Genomic DNA, 22,189 nt, shown 5'->3' on the forward strand with positions numbered 1-22,189 from the left:
TCTTTTAAATTGCTGTAAAGATACTATTTCCAGATGACATTTACTTTCTGAGGTCTTGGGAGTTTCAACATCACTACATAAATGAGAGAGCACAGTTCAGCCCCATAAGACTCGGCATGCTTCTTTTTTTAATCAGATGATTTTGAAGGTCATTGCGTTCAGTTCAGTTTCTAGTATCCATTCCACACTTTCACCTAGATCTTTATTCGTAGCAAACTGGTGTTCTTCAAGAGGACCCAGTACCATGCCTGAAAAGGTCATGCTCATTTAACAGCCATGGTATACTGCTTTGGAAATTTTGAGCATCACTTAGAGATTGTCAGCTGGCCCTCTGTAAAGTTATCATCGGCTGCGAAGTTCTTGTTCACCTCTGAGAACCAGCTGTTAGAGACACTGGTACAAGTCACTGGTATCTTTTGTTTGTAAACTATGCCATCATACTCTGTCACCCTGATCCTCAGCCTAGCTGGCTGGGTTCTCTCTCCTGCTACTCCTTATGATGCAACCCTCTTCTTGGTGTGCAGTAACTTCAACTCTCCAGATTCTCTAAGTAAAACAAGCCTTTGCTACTCCCCTGAGCGTATCCTATTTCCTCTTGTGACCACATCTGACTTCTATTTTAAAAATAAAACAACAGAGGTAGATGGAATGGAGCAGGGTGAGGTGTTAGTTAACCAAAACTAAAGGTTTGTCTAAAAGCTATAGGGAAATCTACTAGTTTGTAAGCGAATGAAAATATAATATGAAAACAGAAGTTGTTTTAGAGGTTTCCCCAGGAGTGGACAACACTGCTTCCAGAACACATTGCTTACTCAAAGCAAGTCTCAGTTCCAGGCATGGCTTACCTCCCTATAAGGGAGGCCTGGAGTAGCCCAAAATAACACAGGCTATTGGCATTGTCCTTGGTTGCCCATCATAACTGAAAGGTAAGACCTCATAGCTGAAGGTGCCACCCACCTTGACTGCAGAACGTTGAGAAGTCACTTTGTAACAGACTGGGAGAATTTCTTCTTGTTGGGTAGTTTATGTAATTCTGGAACGAACTAAGCAAGTGGATATCAGGGGTGGGGTGGGTAGGGTGAGGAGGTGGTGGGGAAGAAATCAGTGGTCTTGCCCTGAGGTAAATGTCAGGATACTGCAGTGTAAGCACAGGGATGTTGGGAACCTGTCCCCATCCACAGTCACCCGCTACGTCTCCATAGCTTATGATCAAGGCTTCTCTGACTGATTAAGACCCCACCATTGTGTATGCCTGGACAAGCTGACACACCTCTTCAGCTCTAGCTTCTAAAGCCAACTCTTAACATTTCACACAAGTCACGGCTTAAATATAAACAAAAGCAGCTCTAAACAAATCGGACCATGCGTGATCGGTTATTTTTTTTCTCAGAATTGATGATTTTTTTTCTTGCCCTCTCTCTGTCTTCATGTCTGTTCCATTGCACGTGGAGGTGTGTAGTGTGTCTGTCTGCATGTGGGACAAGTGTATGCATGTGCCCATGTGTCCATGCATCTGAAGGTCAGACTGGTGTTGGGTGTCCTCAATCACTCTCCACTTTATTTTATGTAATATTGAGTCAGGCTCTCTCTGACCCAGTGCTCACCAATCTCACTAGTCTACCAGCCAGCTCACCCGGGGATCCTATTCCCCACCTTAAACACTGGAATCACTGGTGGGGCCCTGTGCGTGTGCGTATACACACACACACACACACACACACACACACACACACACACACACACACACACACGAGACAGGGTTTTATGATGTCCAGATATCCTCAGACGTTCTATGAAACAGAGTAGGATTCTAAGCTCTATCCTCCTGCTTCCACTGCTCCAGTGCTGGGGTTATACATATGTATGCTGACACACCCAGATTTACCATGTCCTCATATCAGAAGTCGTCTAACCTTGTAGGATACATTTTTCTTTCTTTTTTGAACACTGGACAAGGACAAAAGTGTTGACTCACTTAATGATAAAAATGACATAGAAATGAGAGCCATTTTCCCAACTACTGGGGAGCTAAGGCAAGAGAATTGCACTCCCTATACTACAGAGTGCCTGTCTCTGGGCAACTCTGTGATACCTTGTGTCAAAATAGAAAGTGGTCTTAGGGTATTACTGAGCGAAAGAGAGCTTGCCTCCCACATGTGAAGAGCCCTGGGTTAAATGCTTACACACACACACACACACACACACACACACACACACACACACACACACACACACCCCGGGTGGCAGAGGGAAGGCTATGTGTAAGTGGATTTTTAAACACAGACCTGCAAGGCCACTTCTGACTCACTTTAGGAACTGTGGTTAGCAGCAGCTCATGTCAGCGAGGAGAGTCCCGTTCCACTTGACCTGTACTCTCCACTCTTTTCAGATGTTTCCACTTAGTATTAAAACGTGCTGATAGCATTTTTTACTTTAGCTGTTAGTTTCCTTCCCCTAAGAACTAATTGAATTTTCAAGCAGCAGCTAAATTTACAAGCAGCAATTTTTTTAAAAAAAAAAGGAAATAAAACCTTTTGGTTTCTAAGGGGTGGGGGGAGTCCCTAAATAAGTTCTCCGAGATGATGCTTGGGTTAGCTTGAGATACATGGACGTTGTCCTGCCTATTTGAACCTTTCATGAGATGTTTATATAGAATTATTAGATTGAAAACACGATCTCCAGTGTATATTTCTTTGCCATTTTCACTGAAATGAAAGCGTGGATTTAAAGGCATTTCTAATATAGCAGGAATCTCATTTCACCCCAGAGTCATGCTTGTGGATTTTGGAAGCCTTTTTGGTATTATTCAGGGCAAGGCGCTGATCCAGTCAGCTGAGCTATTGACAGGCATGGTGCAGGCTGGAAGTGAGGCTGACGGTGGATGGGAGCTCAGGATGCAGCAGCCACAGGCCACGACAACTTTGTACTGGACACTTGACTATCAAATGCTTGGATGGAAGTTGTTCTGAGGGCTGAAGTGATGGCTCAGTGGCCACAGCACCTGCTGGGCAAGGTCTAAGGCTTAGTCTGGGTCCCTGACACCCATTTAAAAATAGGGAGTGATGGCACACCCAAAACCAGTGCTGGGAGCCTGGAGGATCCGTGGGTAGTGCTGACCAGCCAGTCAGACAAATAAGTGAGCTCCAGGTTCAGTGAGAGTTCCTGTCTCAGTGTTAAAGTTGAGGGTGATGGAGGAAGACAACCTTTGGCCCCACTTCCACACAACTGCACATGTGTTTCCATACACATGAACCCATCCACACGCATGGTATGTTCACACACATACCCACAAGAAAGTTGTTTCCTTTACATGTTACATTTACGGGGGGGGGGGCAGAAACGTTGTGTACATACACAAGGAAGAACTAGGAGAGACTGGGCATAATGAATAGTCCTTTCTGTTCACCTGTAACCCGTTCCTGTGTTTTATGTATTTGTTGGTTCCTCTTTCCACACTCATCTGTTTTGTTCTCCACTACTGCTGAGCAGGGAAGCTGACTGGAACAACAGAGGCCATGGTTTGACAGCAGCCCTGCTGTTAACGTAGAATAGAAGACACCCGTGATTTCAGGTGTGTCCCCAGGAAGCTTCAGAGAGCAGCACTTGGGGAAGTGTAGTTTGAAGTTTTATAGCTACAGATATTAATGATTAAGTAGCAACGCAAAAAGGGACTGGGAAAAGGGAGGGAAAGAGAGTAAAGCATGACCAAGGAAGAAGTAGAAGGCATGCGGGCTACAGGTAGGAGGGACAAGAGAAAATACTCTAGAGCAGAACCACCATACAACGTGTTCTGGAAAGACACAAGCCAACACAAAACAAGCAACTGAGGCATAGGTGTCTGCAGTGACAATTCTGGAATTCAGTTTTTTTTGAAAGAAAACCACAGAAATGTTGTAAGAGCGAGTTCTTTCATCTTAATCCCAGGTGTGGGGATATGTGGCTGCTTCGGACTGACTATAATTCGCCTCATGCTCTAGCCAAGGCATGGCTTTGCCAGATGCAGATAGTTTCTGTGATTGTGTGACGTTTGGAATTCTGGGAGCTTTTCAGAGGATGTATAAATGCTAATGCTCTGAGAGGCAATGTGGGTGGTTATTGGTTGTTTGGGGGAGGGGATGGTCTCAGCAGTTGTGGTCAAAGAATAAGACAAATTAGATTTAGGGATCTCTCTCTCTCTCTCTCTCTCTCTCTCTCTCTCTCTCTCTCTCTCTCTCTCTCTATCTAGTGTTAGGAGGTGAAACCAGGGAGATAAAGGATGAGAAAAAAATAACCCACATCATAAAGTAGCTATAATCAGTTGCAGGTGTACAGATAAAAAATAAAAATAAAAATAAAAATAAAAATATAAAATGTGAAGAAGTGGAAGATATTTACAGCCTCAGTCATTTCTTCCTCCCATGCAGTTTGAGAAGTCAACTCTTCATCTTCTGTTCCTAAGGAACCCCATCTAAAAGAGGGGCGTGCATTTCAACATCTAAGGTCTGACTTGACAGCCTCATTGGTCTGTCTCCAGCTCTCAACACCTGTGGCATCCATGCTTGCAAGGGGCTGAACTCAACTCAGGGTGAGCTGTGCAGCAAGCCTGGGGGTTGGTTGGTTTTGTTCCTTATCCTTGGTCTTCATATGAGATTTTCCTCTCAATCTCTCAATGGAGGAATTGCTGCCGTTGTCAAATCTGAAGCTGGATTGAGGATTCTGGGAACTGTGGGCTTGCCGTGAGGGTGTGGCTGCTGGCTTCTCTTCACTGGAGCCGCCCGAGAGTATATCTGGTTTCTCCCGCCCACCTCTATACAATACCCAGCTTTTCTTTCACAAGCTTTAGACCTATCACCAGCGTTGTGGATTTCTAAGGACTTTCTTCTCTTACTTTCTTTTGAATAGTCTTAATTTTTTTATCCTAACCCTTAACTTTCTCTTTTATTGAGGCATACAAGTGGCAGTTTTCAGCCTGCCATCTTGTCTGGAAACTCCCTTTTCTATTAGAAATTTTTTTCTTGGTTCTCTTTTTAGAGAATTGTTAAACACGTATTTTGTGTGTTTTCATACACAGGGTGTGCACAGTGGGAGAGGACAATTTCAGGGTTGTTTTCTCTTCCCACCATATAGACTCCAGGAGCAGAACTCAGTTTGTCGGGCTTGGTGGTGCCCTACTGATGACCCAGTTCTTATTTTTCATTAGCAAAATGATTTTTAAATTTAAACACATTTTGGTCTCATCCTTCCGGATCCTCTCCTACTCCCTACCATCCAACTTTTTCAAAAGTTCTTTCTCAACAAACAAACAAAAACCGAATACAACCAAGTCCCTTCAAACCAAGAAAACACAATAAAATCAAGAAGAGGCAAAACACAATACCAGCTATAACAAAATAAAAGTAGACACAGAAAAGCTCGTGGAGCCTATGTTGGGCTAATTAATACTGAACGTGAGACCTTCCTGGAGTGGTTGATACACCCTATTGGAGAAAACTGATTTCCCCCTTCCAGTAGATTTAATGGACAGTTCAGTTGTTAACCTTTATCTGAGTGGCTAGGTATTCATTCACTCATTCATTTAAAAGTATAGAAATAAAATAAAAGAGAAACTAAAACTATCACATCAAAGTTAGACAAGACAAACCAACAGAAGGAAAAGAGCCCAAAAGAAGGCACACAAATTAGAGCTCCATTGTTTGCACACCCAGGAGTCTCACAGTAACACAGAATTAGAACTATAATATAAGCACAGAGGACCTGGGGCAGACATGGGCCAGCCGTGTGCTTACTGCTTCAGTCTCTCTGGGTTTATATGAGCATCGCTCGGGTTGATTTAGAGGCCTTACTTCCCTGGTGTGCTCCATCTCTTTGGCTCCTATACACTTCCTGTCTCCTCTTCTAAGGGGTTCCCTAAGCCCTGAGGGGAGAGATTTGACGGAGACTTCTCACTTAGGGCTGAGACCTAGTTCTTTTTTATCTTTCAAATAATTACTTTTACTAGTTCTTGGGTAGAATAGTATTTTTGCATTATTTTGTAGTATTTTTTTGTTGTATTTTTCATTAAGTGTAGCATTTAGTTTATAAATTGGTTTAGGAAGGTCTTGTATTATTGTATTTTTTTCTTCCAAATCAAGAACAAGGGTCAACTTTATCTAGATTTAGGTGTTATTTCCTTAACCTTAAAGAGTTTTCAGGCCCATTCATACATGTGCTTCATACATTTAATAGAGAAAATGAAACCATGAATATTTATTGTTTTGTTTCATTATAAATGGGATTTTTACCAATCAAGTTCTAAACACAGCTGTTGGTATCTTAGTTTTCACTTGAGCCCCTTGGGTGTATTCCTGTAGTCTTTTGAGTAATTTTGCTTTTTTTTCTTTCAATATTTGACTTCTGATTTTTTTTTCTTGTCTCATTTTACTGGCTAGCATCTCCAGTAGATGTTTGTTAACTAGAACACCTTCTTTGCATGTAGGTAGGCTCGTTGTTAGCTTTGTGGTAGTTTGACTTGGAGTGGCCCTCATAGACTCATGTGTTAGAATGCTTGGTCCATAGGGAGTGGCACTATTAAGAGGTGTGGCCTTGTTGGAGGAAGTGTATCACCATGGGGGCAGGCTTTGAGGTCTCATACATTCAAGCTATGCCCAGTGAGGCACACAGTCTCCTCCTACTGCCTGTAGATCAAGATGTAGAACTCTCAGCTCCTTCTGCAGCACTATGTCTGCCTGTACGCTGCCATGCATCTCACCATAATAGTGGACTAAACCTCTGAAACTGTAAGCCTGCTGCAATCAAATGTTTTCCTTTATAAGAGTTGCTGGGGTGGTGATGTTTCTTCACAGCACTAAAACCTTGACTGAGACAATTTTCCATGACCTCCAGTGGATGCTGAGGGGATGGACAATAATGGAGTCTGCATTTGCTGTGTTTTACCTACCCATACAACGATGATGGTCTGTGTCTCGTTTGTATGAATTCATTCCCAGCACCCAACCTAGCTTTAAAAAAAACCAAATGTTTCCTTGAATATTAGCACTGAGATAGGACCATAGTTGGTCTGAAGACTGGGAAGACCATGATGGAATCTAAGTGAGCACCATGACACATCCCACACAGAACAAGGTGCACAGTGAGCTTCCGTGTGTTCCTGTCAGAACAGTATACAGTTTAAATTATGCATTGTTTATTTATAGAACTTTTCACTTGATATTTTGGACTGTGGCTGACTATAGGTACTGAAATTACAAAAACAATGGCAACTAAGAAGATATTGTTTTTGGCCTATAGAATAAATTTAGTTTTAATCTCATTAAATGAATTTTAGAATTTGGAAAATATATTTAAGTTATAAATCCTAAATCAGTATTTTTTTTCTCCTATGGCAGACTGCACAATAAACATTACACTGTGTTTCCCGGGTAGAAATTCTTGGAGAACAGTCAGAGAAATTCATAAATTTGGGATTGTTCCTGTATAAAGGACATATAGGGACAAAGAATGGAGCAGAGACTGAAGGAAAGGCCATCCAGAAACTGCTACACCTAGGGATCCATACCATCTGTAGAAATCAAACCTAGACACGATTTCTGATGCCAAGAAGCACTTTGCTGACAGGAGTCTGGTATAGCTGTCCTTGCAAGGCTCTGCCAGTGCAGGGCCCCCAATGGAAGAGTTAGGAGAAGGACTGAAGGAGTCGAAGGGGTTTGCAACCCAATATGAAGAGCAACAGTATCAACCAACCAGACCCCTAGAGCTCTCAGGGACTAAACCATCAACCAAAGAGTACACATGGAGAGACCCATGGCTCCAGCTGCATATATAGCAGAGGATGGCCTTATCTGGCATCAATGGGAGGGGAGGCCCTTGGTCCTGTGGAGGCTCAATGCCCCAGTGTAGGAGGATGTTAGGGCAGTGAGATGCGAGTGGATGGTTGGGTGGGTCAGCACCCTCATAGAGGCATGGGGAAGGGGTGGGAAAGGGGGTTTGGGGACAAGAAACTGGGAAGGGGAGCAACATTTGAAATGTAAATAAATAAGATAACCAATAAAAAGAATTTTAATATTTTATTAAACATAATCTCTGGCATTTAAAAGTTAAGCATGGAGCCAAGAATATATCTTAGTGACAGAATGCTTATCTAGTATGATTCCTGGGTTTGATCTTTAGCACCAAACATAAAAATGAATTAAACAATCAGTATTTAATTTCTGCAACTGTTTTCTTATGTATAAAAACTGCCAGAAAGCTCTGGAATTTCCTTCAGGAGTGTTCTACATCATCACGTATCTAGGGTCATGGTGGGAAGAAGGGGAATCATCTTTGTCTGGCCATTGGGAATGGATGCAAGGGAATTTTGTAGACACACAGGAGCATCTGGAGTGATCCCTGGGATGGGGAGAGATCTTCCACACTAAGTCCAGGAGGGAGCACAAGAAGGAAATGATGAGAAAAGTGAAACTATCCAGGAACAACTCTTGAGTAGACGATGGTATTTTCAGAGTTGAAGAGGAACTCTCAGCAATGGGACCAAACCTGGTCATTCTTTAAGAGAGCTGGAGGTTGCAACAGAAGTCCACTTAGTGGAAGATGAAGAAAATCCCAGGTGCTGCCATTTTAGATCCACAAAGTACATAAGCCAATTGTAGGTCAATTGTAGGTCAGTCCTGCTGGTATCTGTGCTCACTCGGGAGATCGTCATCCTTAGGGAGTTTCTTCATGGCTTATTTCCATGCCCTTTGCTTGTTCTTCGAACTGTCAGAACTAGAATTCCCAAGTTATTGCTCTTCATGGGGACCCCCAATGAGGGTTGTCAGCTGTTACTATTGGCAATTAATATTGTCAACTTGACAAGCTCTGGAATCCAAAGACATAGCCTCTCTGAGTATCATTGAGGGATTATCTGTATTAGGTTCACTGAGGTGGGAAGACTCACTGTAAATGTGGGTGGCACCATCCCCTTGGCTAGGGTTATAAGTTGACTAAAAAGGAGAAAGTGATCTGAACACCAGGTTTCATTGTTCTTTACTTCCTGATTGCACATGCAATGTGTCCAGTAGCTCCTTTGTCCTGCATTCATGTCTGCTCTTTTGTAATGGAATGTATCTCTCCAAACTATGAACTGAAACATTTAAGTTCCTCCCTTGAGTTGTTTCATGTTAGATATTTTGTCATAGCATCAAGAAAGTAACTAATATAGCTGCCATGGTCATATATGGAGTGCTTGCAGTGAGCTGGGTGGTTAGCCTGAAGATGAAGTTTGGTTGTGGTTTTGGAATCTGTTCTGATAGGGTGCCTGTGTGTGGCAAAGCTCTTCTGGCTGCCCATCTTGAAATCCTGTCCTTTTGTCACTGGAGTCGATGTAACTGGGTTAGAACTTTGTTGACACATCTCTTGGCTCTTGTAGGTATGGCTCACCAGGGCTCTGGGTGGTAGCAAGGTTCTGCACTTCCTTTCGGCACTTAGCTGAGTAGAGAATGTATATGCTTCTTATTAGGAAGACCCCCGCAATGACAGCAAAGTAACTCCCATAAACTAAAAACTGGAAGAAAACAAACAATTAGCCATTTATAGTATTGTCATTGGTAATACATAACAATCTTCCTTGTTTGATTGGATTATGGGGTATTTGAGATCCACAACCTACTATGGGTCATTCTGACTAAACCTTCTAACATCTCAAATAAACCAAGGTTAAGAATGTAAGCATGTGGAGTAGTGACCAAGGTCCTGGCTTTGCAGCAGAATGCTTAGGTTCAAATTCTAGCTACTTCAGCAGTGGTAGAGAGAAACCCCAGGAGATCTTGGGGTTCTGTCCACATGTCTGTGTTTGAAGGCTGGTTCAGTGTTATGTAATGATAATAATGACCTAATAATGACTTTTAAATGTGAAAATGTGGAGTTTACTTCTTACCCACCTTCTTCAAGTAGATACGAATCTAGTTGCTATATATTTAGTTGATGTTATAAATAAGGGCTGCATACTTAAAATTGTCCATAATTGAAGAAATTTTAAAAAGCCTTCAACATTGCTAGTTTTAAGATTAAGAGAGCTTGGAGGCAACCTAGTTATTCTATCTATATTCCTAGCTATTATGTATAGTAACATAGTATTAGGCTAACATACTAATAGGTAACACAGTTAATTATTATCTATAGAGAGTTAGTATATACCTATTGCCTATACACAGTCACTATAACATAGTAATAGGTAACAGGACTCCTGCAGCTTACCTGAGTAGTGACTGGCAATTGGAGCCCTCTTTGATCTGCCACAATCATAGTCATGATGGTCTGAATCACCAAGGCAATAAAGGTGTCTATGCCGAACACCAGGGCATAACGTTCCAAGCTCAGGTTAACTGCAATCTGAAAGCTGTCATTAAATGTCGAATTAGCATTTGACCATAGCGTACATAAAATTCTTATCTAAAGGATAGAAACTGAAACTGGGCATGGTGGTGAGCACGTTGTGTCCTACCCAACTCTTCTCCAGTCTAGACAAATAGGCAGAGCAAAGAAAAAGAGTTAGATATAGGCTGGATTAAAGGCACTATGATAAAATGCTTCCTGTGCCATCTAGCACTTTCTGGAAATAAAAGTTAAATGTTAACATCTCATAACTTGAGAATACTGCGGGTAAGTTGCCTTCATACATGTTTGTAATGTAAGTTTTATAATGATGCAAACATCATTCAATCTGAGGACTTTTAAAAATATATTCGGTTAATTGTTCATGTCCTACAGTCAGAAGGTATGGTAGGTGATTGTTCATTGGAAGATGCAGCCCCTGGTTGTTTGTGCAACTGACTGAATCTATAATTTATCTATAATTTATATTTATGCTTATAACCTATAATTTTAACTACAGAGACTTCAAAGTCTGACTACATTTTTTTTAGAATGAAGATAAAAGGCTTTGGATTCTGAATGTTTTTTTTAATGCAAAGGAATAATAATAGTTCTGTCTTTCAATTCTCATTAAAAAATGAAATTAGACATTTAAATCTGATTCATTAACCCAAGGTATTTCAGTAGAAAACTTTTAGCTTTCTGCGATGGTTGATTTCCATTACCCACTTGATACAACTTAGGATCACCTGGGAATAGAGTCTTAAAGTGGGTCTATCTAGATTAGACCTGGGTCTATTTAGATTAGGCCTGTGAACATGTGTCTGGGGACTGTCTGGATTAATGTGGGTGGCACCATTCCCTAGGGAGGGGAGCAGAACAGAGGTGAAAACTATCTGAGAACAAGAAGGAAGAATGCATTAGCTTTCTCTGCTCTTGACCATGGATATAATCTGACTCCCTGCCAAAAAGGTTGAACTATAACTTGGAATTATAAACCAAATTAATAATTTTCCAGTCTCTGTTGCTTTTTGCTGGTGTATCTATCACAGCAAAAGAAATGAAACCAGGACATTTGCTAACAAGTGACACCTGCATTTTCCCGTACAAGTGACACCTGTGTTTTCCCGTGGTCTTTGCCTTTGGACTCACATTCCAGTGTTTTATTGCTTATGAAACTTTTTTTCACCAATTAAAAATAAAACTTGAGGGACTGGAGAGATGGCATACAGGTTAAGAGCACTGGCTGCCCTTCCCAAGGATCAGGGTTTGATTCCCAGCACCCACATGGTTCACAACTGCCAGTAACTCCAGTTTCAGGGCATCTAGTGAGATCTAAGCGATCATAAGGTAAGAAACAAAATCTTAAAGGGCTGGAGAGATGGCTCAGGGGTTAAGAGCACTGACTGCTCTTCCAGAGGTCCTGAGTTCAATTCCCAGCAACCACATGGTGGCTCACAACCACCTGTAATGGGATCTGATGCCCTCTTCTGGTGTGAATGGGGACAGCAAGAGAATACTCAAACACATAAGATAAATAAATCTTTAAAGAATAAAATAAGATCTTAAAAAAGAAACTTGATACAACTTGCCAGTCTTTCTCAAATGCAGTGTGAGACTAAGTAGCGCCTTTCTCCTCTCTTTCTGACTAATACCAAAGGACACCAACTGTACTCTTCTCTCCACCTTCTCTGAGACAAGATGCATGTGGCCCAGGCTGGCTTCAAGCTTGCTATTTCGCCAAGGATGACCTGAACTTCTGATCCTTCTTCCTTTACTTCCCATGATCTGAATTACAGGAATGTTCTACCATGTCGGTGTATGCATTGCTAGAAATCATGCACATGGCCAAGCACGTTACCAACTGAGCCTCACAGCCTGGGCCAAAGACAATGCCTTGTAGCCAGTTTTAACTGTGCCCATATGTATGCCGACTGCTTTCAAATAATTTCTGTCCTAAGAAAACAAAGCAGAGCAGCAAACCACGGAACTGAGAACGGGACCCCCTTAGGGGGAATTAGAGGAAGGATTGAAAGAGGTGAAGGAGCTTGCAACCCCATAAAAACGACAATGTCAACCAACCAGAGCTTCCAAAGACTAAACCACTATGGAAAGACTATACATGGACTGACCCAGGGCTCTAACTGCATATGTAGCAGAGAATAGCCTTGTTGGGGCACCAGGGGAAGGGGAAGCCCTTGGTCCTGCCAAGGTTGGACCCACAGTGCAGGGGAATATGGGGGGGGGTGGTGGTAAGGGGGATGTATGGGGGGGGAATACCCGTATGGGGGGGAGGGAGGAGGAACTAGATTGGGGCTTATGGACAGGAAACCAGGAAGGGAAATAAGATTTGAATTGTAAGTAAAGAAATATATCTAATAAAACAAGTGAAAAAATAAGAAAAGAAAACAAAGCAAAACAAAACAAACCTTTTAAAAGGCAGATGTATTAAAGGGAACCCTGACTTTCAGAAATCTTATTTTAAAAACTATTCAAAGGACACAGTCCCAAGTATAAGTGAAGCTGAAGTTTTCTGATAACCTTGGCTTCATTGCCTCCCCACCCCCGCCATAGTCCAACTTTTTATACCTTTTCCTGGGATATTTTCCCCAGAACGTTTTGTTCCTAGAAAAGTATGTGCTTAGAATGATCTCACGCAACTAAATGTGGCCACGGGTAAAATCTAAACGTATGCATTCGAAATTAAATAACAGTGGACCTTATCATGAAAAAAATCATTGGAAGTAAAAAATCAAAAGGAGATCACGGACCCAATGGCTCCCAGATTTCTTCCTTTGATGACTCAACCCTATTCAACTAATGGAGAAGATGGCTTCACTGAATTCCATTCAATATGGAGTTAGCATTTAACACTGCAATGGACTAAAATCCTTCTGAAGTTCGCAGAAGAGTCTTCAGGAATCCACAAAGAGTAGGGAGGACTGGAAGGTGATACTTACACAGCGATGGTTATAAGAAATGAATAGCTAGACTTGACCAGCACATAGCCAGTATAGCACACCCAGATGCTGAGCGTGTAATTCATGAGTAACAGAGATCCTGCGACGACAGCCGAGAAGACAGCCAGGCCCAGCTCTCCTAGGAGATCCCAGTTGACCTTTATGTAGCCCACTGAGAATGAAGCCAAAGCTCCTGGAAACAGAAAATGGGAAAAATCAAGCTATTGACTTTGCAGGAAGGAAATAAAGGAAATAGCAACACTCCAAGCTTTCTCTCTCTCTCTCTCTCTCTCTCTCTCTCTCTCTCTCTCTCTCTCTCTCTCTCTCTCACACACACACACACACACACACACACACAGAGAGAGAGAGAGAGACACACACACACACACAAATGCACAAACCCATGTGATCCACTTACATGTAGATTTTTTCTGACCTGGGCCGGTTCACCCCTCCTTAGGCAACCTGGTGGTCCCCCGCTCCCGGGAAGTCACCATATTGATGCCGAACTTAGTGCGGACACCCGATCGGCATAGCGCACTACAGCCCAGAACTCCTGGACTCAAGCGATCCTCCTGTCTCAGCCTCCCGAGTAGCTGGGACTACAGGCGTGCGCCACCGCGCCGGGCACATGTAGATTTTTTTAAAAGGACTTTTTTCAAGTTTTCTTTCTTCTTCTCACTTCTTATTTGTTTTCAACCCAGTTCTGTCATACTTTTAATTAGCATTAACTACGTATCAGGCAGAAGGGATAGAAAGAGCCCAAAACAGAGCAGTATGGGGCGCACACAGTATCCTAGTCTAAAAAACACCCAGGATAGCATATAAATGCCTTGGAAGTAAAGTTGCTCTATTGTTTTAAATTGTATGTTTTGAAGCATTGGGTGTCCCAATTATCTTCCTCCCTCCCTCCCTCCCTCCCTCATTCCAATCCTTCCTAGACCTAGGGGTCCCTGGAGATCTCCTTACACTGCCCTTGAACTCCTGGTCTCAAGTGATCCTCCTGCCACAATAGGCCTGATTTCCTTGAGACAAAAATATCTGTGCTAGTGCATACAGTTTGGAAAGGTTAACCACCCGGTTAACCACGGGGCTCTCTTTAACTGAACAAAGGGCTCAAATTATTGACAACTGGTCGGTTATTTTTTGGAAGGTGATCTATGCTAGAACTGTCTCTAAAAAGGACTAGCTCTCTCCCCAAGAATTGCCATAAAAACAATAATTTCCATGATCCAATTCTGCCTCAGCCTTGGCTTTTAAGAGTTAGCTGCTGCCTTCCAAGAAGAAAAACAATAACAACACAGAGGCTACGTGCGTTTCTGAAGCTCCCTGTAGAGGAAGGTGTGGAAAAATACGCCACTTCCTAAATCCCATCTTCAAAGTCTCATGTAACGTTTCCATTTACGATTACATAAATATTTATTGCACAGTGTGCTTCAAAGGCAAATTTCTTTTTGATATGAGAATCCTGAGTGTACCATCATGGAAATTCCATAATTTTTGAAATGTGAAAATGGGTGGTGTGTAGCCTAGTGTTGTGAAGGTCCCTAAGTAGACTCTCTGGGTAAGAGTCTGGAAACCTTCATGTATTTTCTAGAGTTAATAATAAAAATTCTGCACTTTCTCTGTCCTTTCAATGTTAGAAACAGTCTTGACTCTAGTAACTCAGGAAATAAGGGCGAAAGATTGTGTCAAGTTCAAAGTGTCTGCAGGGTGAAGGGAAGCAGGGTGCACGGGATGCTGCCTTCTGAATGGGAGGAAAGGCTTTGCTGTTCCACAGCAAACAGAGGATCTGTATCTGCAATGCACTGAATCCAAAACACTGAACGAGATATCAAACCACTGCTTTAACAAAGGAAAAAAAATGGATGGACCCAAAGGGTGATACTTAAAGCTGTCCTTTGGTCTTCACATGTACCTGTGTGTGCAGACAGACATGCATGTATACACATATACACACACGAGAAAGGTAAGAATAGGAGGTATATTGATGCCCCTCACCTTTAAACTGACAAATTATCAAACTTTAAAATGTGTGAACATGCCACTGAAGGAACGGAACACATTATCAACACTTATTTTAATGAAATGGGATCTGTAGATTCTACTAGAAACACACTCCTGGTCCTACTCTTGAGCTTTATTTGTTATTTGTAACCATAACATATGGTATAAAAATTATTGTACTCTTTATTTTCCCAGTGCCTTGCATTCTTGAGTGGGAAGATGAATCGGTGGGTCAGAGGTCTTGTTATGGACTCTTGATGATCTGAGTTCAAATCCCCAGAGAACACTTGTAAAATGTCTATGCCTGTAAGCCCAGTGCTACATGGAGTGGGGACAGGAGGATCGTTGTGGCTTGCTGGCCACTAGCCTAGCTTTGGGCTCAGTGAGAAACCCTGTTTTAGGGGACACCCATGCCCTCCTCTGGCCTCTGTGCAAACACAGTCTTGCACACATGTGTATCTATACTCCTTCCCTCAACTAAAAAATAATCACTATACTTCCTGGTTATAGCTAATTAACAACCGTGGAGAAGTTTAGCGTCTGGAGCATCTGAAAGAGAGAGATGTCCACTTACCTCCAAATGTTGCTATGGCCTCTACTGCTCCGTTATAGATCGAAGAGTCTTTAGAGGGAGCCTTTTGTTCCCATAGAACTTGAACAAAATTTAAGATTTGGTTATAACCTGCTGTGGCAAAAGCCCACCACAGGGACCAGTAAACCAGGTGCTTTGAGGAATAGCACTCCTTCAGATCCTGGAACCAATATACAAAGATTCTCAAAGCTGAGTTGTCTTGCTCTCTGTCCCCTAGATTCTGCGCATTGGCAAACAACTCTGGCTGAGCTCCGTTGTTGTGAGCTTCCTTGAGGACAGTACATGGTTCCAGTGGCTTTGGACAAGCTTCTCTGTTAGGCTTCGTATGGAAAAACATGCTCTTCTTAGGCATGGGTAGGAAAAGTGAGACAAAGAAAGCCACAGAGACGCAGGCCAAGGATATGAAAAAAAGGGTAGAGTATGGCAGGTTCATCAGGGACACCAGGAGCTGGGCTAGCACCGAGCCTGCTGTGTAGGACACCAGCGTGATGCTCCGACAGTAACTGCTCACCTTCTGATAGTGCTCTGGGCTGACCATGCTGTATATGTAGGCAAAGTAGGCTATCTCCGTGGCTGAGACAATCCCGAAAAAGAACTCAGCTATCTGCATGAGCATCACACTTTGGCCAAACAAGAGAAACAGGTAGCAAATGGTGAAGGCCATCACATGTAACATGATGATGGGTTTGTAGCGTAGGTAGTCGGTGAGGACAAACACGGGTGGCAGCATTGCCAGGTAAGAGTACGTCCAAACAGGAAGGATCTCATTTGTCATCTGTGGATTTGATAAGTAGGTGTGATCAGAAGTGCAACGCGTCTCAAAAAGACCAACTTTTACCTCAGAGTCACATCTCGTCAGACATTCTTCATGGTATGGGGGAAACTGGAAAACGTATCTACAGGTACATTACTAAGAAAAACTAGTGTCTTTGTTAAGTGAAGACAACAAAAAATAAACCACCTTGGAGTTGTTGGGGAAGGAAAGAAAAAGAAAAGAATCCAAACCTCCAAGCACCTTACACACTTAGGTATATCCCAGGAGAAGATTTCTGGAGATAACATGTCCTCTGGACTGTATAGCAAACTTAAGTAACGTGTAGTGGTTGAATAAATTAGTTAAAAAAATTTCAAGTTAGGTTTAAACTTAAATGCTCTGAAATTCTGAGATTTCCAAGTTCTTAAAAAAAAAATCCCAACTTAGGGGGCTAGAGAGATGGCTCAACAGTTAAGAGCACTGGCTGCTCCTCCAGAGGACTCAGGTTCGATCCCCAACACCCTTATGGCTGCTCACAACTTTTTGTAACTCACAGTTCTAGGGGATCCAATACCAGCACACAGACGTACTTGCAGGCAAAATACCAATGCACCTGAATTAAAAGTGAATAAATTGAAAAAAAAAACTCCCAAACTACTCTTAAACAAAGATTGGCAACGTTAGGTATAGGGTTCTCATTGCTAAGAGTAGAACACCTCTCTTTACTTGCTCCAACACTGCCTCCCACCTGCCTGAAATCTGGGACACACACACACACACACACACACACACACACACACACACACACACACACACAGAGAGAGAGAGAGAGAGAGAGAGAGAGAGAGAGAGAGAGAGAGGGAACAAGAGCAAACGGTTTTGTCAAATGACCAAGTGGGAAGAGGTAATGTGTTTCATTTCCTTCCTGTTTAAATCTGCTGGGCTTGCAAGCTCCTCTCACCCTATCCATGGTTATAGACATCTCTGCTAGGTTGAGTTCAATGTGTGCCATTTCATGGCAAATGCATGGACAGTCAAGTTTCACAGGTAGAAAGGACTCAAAAGATTGTGAGTGATCCTTAAGTGGGATGGGTAAGGTTCAGCCTCTTGGATTACTGAACTCTCCCTCATTGACATGTAGACCCACCAAAGTCACAGGAGGGCCCACAACTAGCCTGTGCTTCTGAAGAAGGATTTACTCACTTGTCCACAGTGTTTGCAGACACAAACCCGGTGGGCATGTTGAGCTGATTCTGCCCCATCTCTGACCTTTGTCTTAAATGTGACATGCTTTAGTCCAAGGAGCTCTGAAGCCATTGTCGTTTGCTTGGCTTCGTTTTGTCTTTGCCAATTTCCTATTGATAATCTAGTATACCACTTAGCTTTCAAGACGATGCTACCTTCCAAACGACATTTTCATGGTTGTGGTTGGCGACAGTACACCAGCTCAGTGATTTTTGTGGGGTTAGTGCATCTTCCTCTTGCATTTCTTTAGATAGAGGGAGAGACAGGAAGGGAAGGATGCATTCCTGACAAGACTGGAGCAGGCTATGTAGATCGGATTGGCCTCAGTGTCACAGAAATCCATCTGCTCCTGTTTCTGCCTCCTAAGGGCTAGGATTCAAGGTGTGTGCTGCCCTGCCCAGTAAGAAGTATCTTTTTTTTTTTTAAAGATTTATTTATTTATTATATATAAGTACACTGTCGCTGTTCTCAGACACATCAGAAGAGAGCATCAGATCTCATTACAGATGGTTGTGAGCCACCATGTGGTTGCTGGGAATTGAACTCAGGACCTCTGGAAGAGCAGTCGGGTGCTCTTAACCACTGAGCCATCTCTCCAGCCCTTTTTTTTTTTTTAAAGGTATTTATTTATTTATTTATTTATTTATTTATTTATTTATTTTTTATTTATTTTCTTTTTTCTCAGAGCTGGGGCCTTGTGCTTACTAGGCAAGCGCTCTACCACTGAGCTAAATCCCCAACCCCTTTATTTATTATATAGAAGTACACTGTAGCTGTCTTCAGACACACCAGAAGAGGGCATCAGATCCCGTTACAGATGGTTGTGAGCCACCATGTGGTTGCTGGGATTTGAACTCAGGACCTCTGGAAGAGCAGTTAGCGCTCTCAACCACTGAGCCATCTCTCCAGCCCAAGAAATATCTTTTAAAGTAAGAGAATTGTTAATCTGTTTATATCACATCTGCTGCTAAATAGTTTTTCAAAACTGAGTACGAGTCACAGAGAAATATAACCACGCATGGTCGATACGTTTGGCTGACCTTATTTATTGTGCAAACTTGGCAGAGTATGCACCTAGAAACTCAGGTGATATAAACCCACTATACAGCTCAGCTATGTGATGTAGAGTAGCGTGATAAATAGGAACACTGTTAAGTAAAACACAAGTTTAACTTAAATACAAGAGAATATGATGTAATTGAATGATACCTTAACTATAGGAGGTATGGGCTGATGCGGGTGTTGTATTTTTGTTGTATGGTACTTTTATTTTTGTTAAGTAAAAATTAAAAGGTGCCTTTAAGACAATGATAAAAGTAGCAGTAAATGTGTAGACAGTAACAGCCATTTATCATCATTATTGAGTTATATATATATATATATATATATATACATATATATATAATTTTAAGATTGATTTATTTTTATGTGCATTGGTATTTTGCCTGCATTTTTGTCTGTGTAAGGGTGCCAGATGCCCTGGAACTGGAGTTACAGACAGTTGTGAGCTGTCATGTGGGTGCTGGGAATCCAACCCAGGTCCTCTGGAAGAGTAGCTGGTGCTTTTTTTTTTTGGTTCTTTTTTTTGGAGCTGGGGACCAAACCCAGGGCCTTGCACTTCCTAGGCAAGCGCTCTACCACTGAGCTAAATCCCCAACCCCGTAGCTGGTGCTCTTAAACACTGAGCCATCTCTCCAGCTCCCGTATGTTATATTTTTATGGAAAGCAGGGCAGGAGGTTTATGTACACTGATATCACATAAATGCATAAGTAAGTGCTGAGGTGTGAGTTTATGGTGGCTGCGGTGTTACTGAAGGACAGGGATCCTCTGGAATGTCACAGTCTCAACTCTAGTTAACTGTAGTTATAATTCTGGGTGCATAGACAGCCCAGCATCCACTTAACATGACATGTGATTGGATTACACTTTCTTATCGCATCCTGCTTATACCACAGCAGCCTACACATTTCCCAGAAGGCAATGCTGTGGCGGAGAACATCTTCAGTCATTATAGGGTAAATGTGAGAGGAACAACGGACACCTGAAAAGCTCCCACATGTATCCGATCTAATGTCAAAACTCTGAAATTTAAAATATTCTTCGTACATGTTAAGTGTTTGGCTAAATAGTTTTTTGCGTTATGAGGAACGGGGAAGTTCTTCTATGTAATAAATTCTGTGAAAATGGAGGCTCACTGGAACTCAGAGCTCTTTTCCCCCCTTACTATAATTTGAATGACATCCCCACTGCCTTCAAGTCCTGTGAAATTAACCCCTACTAAGATATGTACCATTAGCTTACCTCTGTGCTGGTAAGATTCTTACTGGGTCCAGACAAAAATGGGATTAAGAATGATTCTGAGGGCCGGAACATGGAGAAAAATCCGAATAAGCAGAGTATCACGGTGGGATAAACCCAAGAATCCCTTGGTGGAGTTCTGCAGCAATTCATGGCTGGTCAAATGGAAGTAAAGTGAAAGTTAAGTCAAGTTCGTCCACCTCTGCCATCTGGCATCAAAAGCTGGTTATTTCTACACATTTACAAAACCACGGCGTTTATCCAATGTGCTGTGGAGTTGGAAAAGCGAGTGGAGAATTACTTACACACATTTCTAGGGTGAACCCCCTTTCTCCAGAGCCCCCTTGTCGTTATTGCTGGAGGGAATTGGATTTCTTGAGTGTTTTCTCAGACATAGCTATGGGCAGCTGCTAGTGAACCGTGATTGGTGGGGTAGCTCGTGCTTGATCCACAGTAAGAGACCAGCTAATGAATCTGTGTCCTGTTACGGTAGGGGAAGTGCTCCCAGATGAACAGACAGGATTAGGCAAGCCTTCTGGATCTGTCTGCTGTTTGCATGGATTCCAGAATTTCTAACCCACCCACTGACATTATTATAAATTTATCTTTCCACCCGGGCTGCCCTGTGTGTGGAGTCTTACTGGTCATATAAGAAACAACTGAAATATCTGTTAGGTTTCTCCATCTTTGAAGAATTTCAAATTCTTTGGTTAGAAAAATCAATTGGGAGCCATTTTGGATGGCTCAGCCAAGCGCTCTTGATAGTTTGATCTGCTTAGCACCCCACACCACCTGCTGCCCCCTGGCTGGTTTCTGTTTCTTTGTTTTTGTTTTTTGAAAACAGGGTTTCTCTCTGTAGCCTTTGCCAGAGCTGTAACTCACTCTGTAGACCAGGCTGGCCTTGAAGTCAGAGACCCACCAGCCTCTGCCTCCGGAACGCTGAGATAAAAGTCGTGAACCACCAAACTGCATGTGGGTGGCAAACGGCTGTAACACCCAGAACTCTTACCCTGAGATATCAAGCAGATAGAGAACTGCCCAGAAGCTCACAGGCCAGCAAGCCTGTAGAACACAGGTCAGGAGAAGCAAGAGCGGCCCATCCCTAGCAAGGTAGAAGTCCAGAACTGTCTCCTGAGAGTTAGTCTCTGACCTCAAAACTCTACAAGTACACCATAGCATGTATGTGGCTGCCTCAACCCCACACCACGCTAATACCAAACAAAATAAAAAGTACTTAGAGAAATCCATTGGATAAAGATCTGACTCTCTCGGCTGGAGAGATGGCTCGGTGGTTAAGAGCACTGATTGCTCTTCCAGAGGTCCTGAGTTCAATTCCCAGCAACCACATGGTGGCTCACAACCATCTCTAAATGAGATCTGGTGTGTCTGAAGACAGCTACAGTGTATATAATAAATAAATCTTTTGTAAAAAAAAATAGTCTAACTTTTTAACTTTCTCCCATATCCCCACCCTGTCCTGTTTTCCACAGGTGCCAGCAATATTTGGGGACGGGAGGCACAGTGTCCGAGGCTATCATCCCGCTTCCCATTCATATCCGCTCTTCTCTAAATGTGTAGCTGAAGATCATTCACAGGGGAGGGGCATTCATTCTTCACATTTTTCCTAAGGCTGATAGCTCTCTGAGGTTCAAAGCTCAGGCACAAAGCACCAGACGACCTTAGTCACTGTCCAGAGAGCAAACAGCAAACACAATCAGCTTTATACTGTGCTCCCCCTACCCCCTTCGTGGGTTGCAGTGAGCACCAAATTATTATCCCCTCACATCTGACATCAAACTTTTGCTGTTAAGAGACATTTTTTTGGTGGTTTCGATTTTGCTTACTTTGTGAGATGATCTACAGGAAGACAACTGGCTATGGGTATTGTATGGTCAGGGTTCTCTAGAGTCCCAGAACTTCTGGAATGTCTCTCTATATGGAGACAGTTTATTGTGATGACTTACCTACCATCTGTAGTCCAGCTAACCGAACACTGGGCAGCTGTG

General features: G+C 42.5%; 1 protein-coding gene across 1 annotated transcript; it reads right to left on the minus strand.

Annotated features, from left to right (window-relative positions):
• Nucleotides 1–8,023: 8,023 nt before the first annotated feature.
• Slc19a3 (solute carrier family 19 member 3) lies at nucleotides 8,024–20,336 on the minus strand. The gene is made up of 5 exons (XM_032901481.1): nucleotides 20,187–20,336; nucleotides 15,868–16,660; nucleotides 13,287–13,479; nucleotides 10,210–10,351; nucleotides 8,024–9,517 (listed from the first exon to the last, which is right to left on the minus strand). Exons 1-5 carry the CDS (start codon nucleotides 20,334–20,336, stop codon nucleotides 9,347–9,349), a joined length of 1,449 nt encoding a protein of 482 aa, XP_032757372.1. The 3' UTR covers nucleotides 8,024–9,346.
• Between the last annotated feature and the right edge of the window lie 1,853 nt (nucleotides 20,337–22,189).

This window comes from Rattus rattus, chromosome 4 (genome assembly GCF_011064425.1).
Source record: "Rattus rattus isolate New Zealand chromosome 4, Rrattus_CSIRO_v1, whole genome shotgun sequence".
Classification (NCBI taxonomy): domain Eukaryota; kingdom Metazoa; phylum Chordata; class Mammalia; order Rodentia; family Muridae; genus Rattus; species Rattus rattus.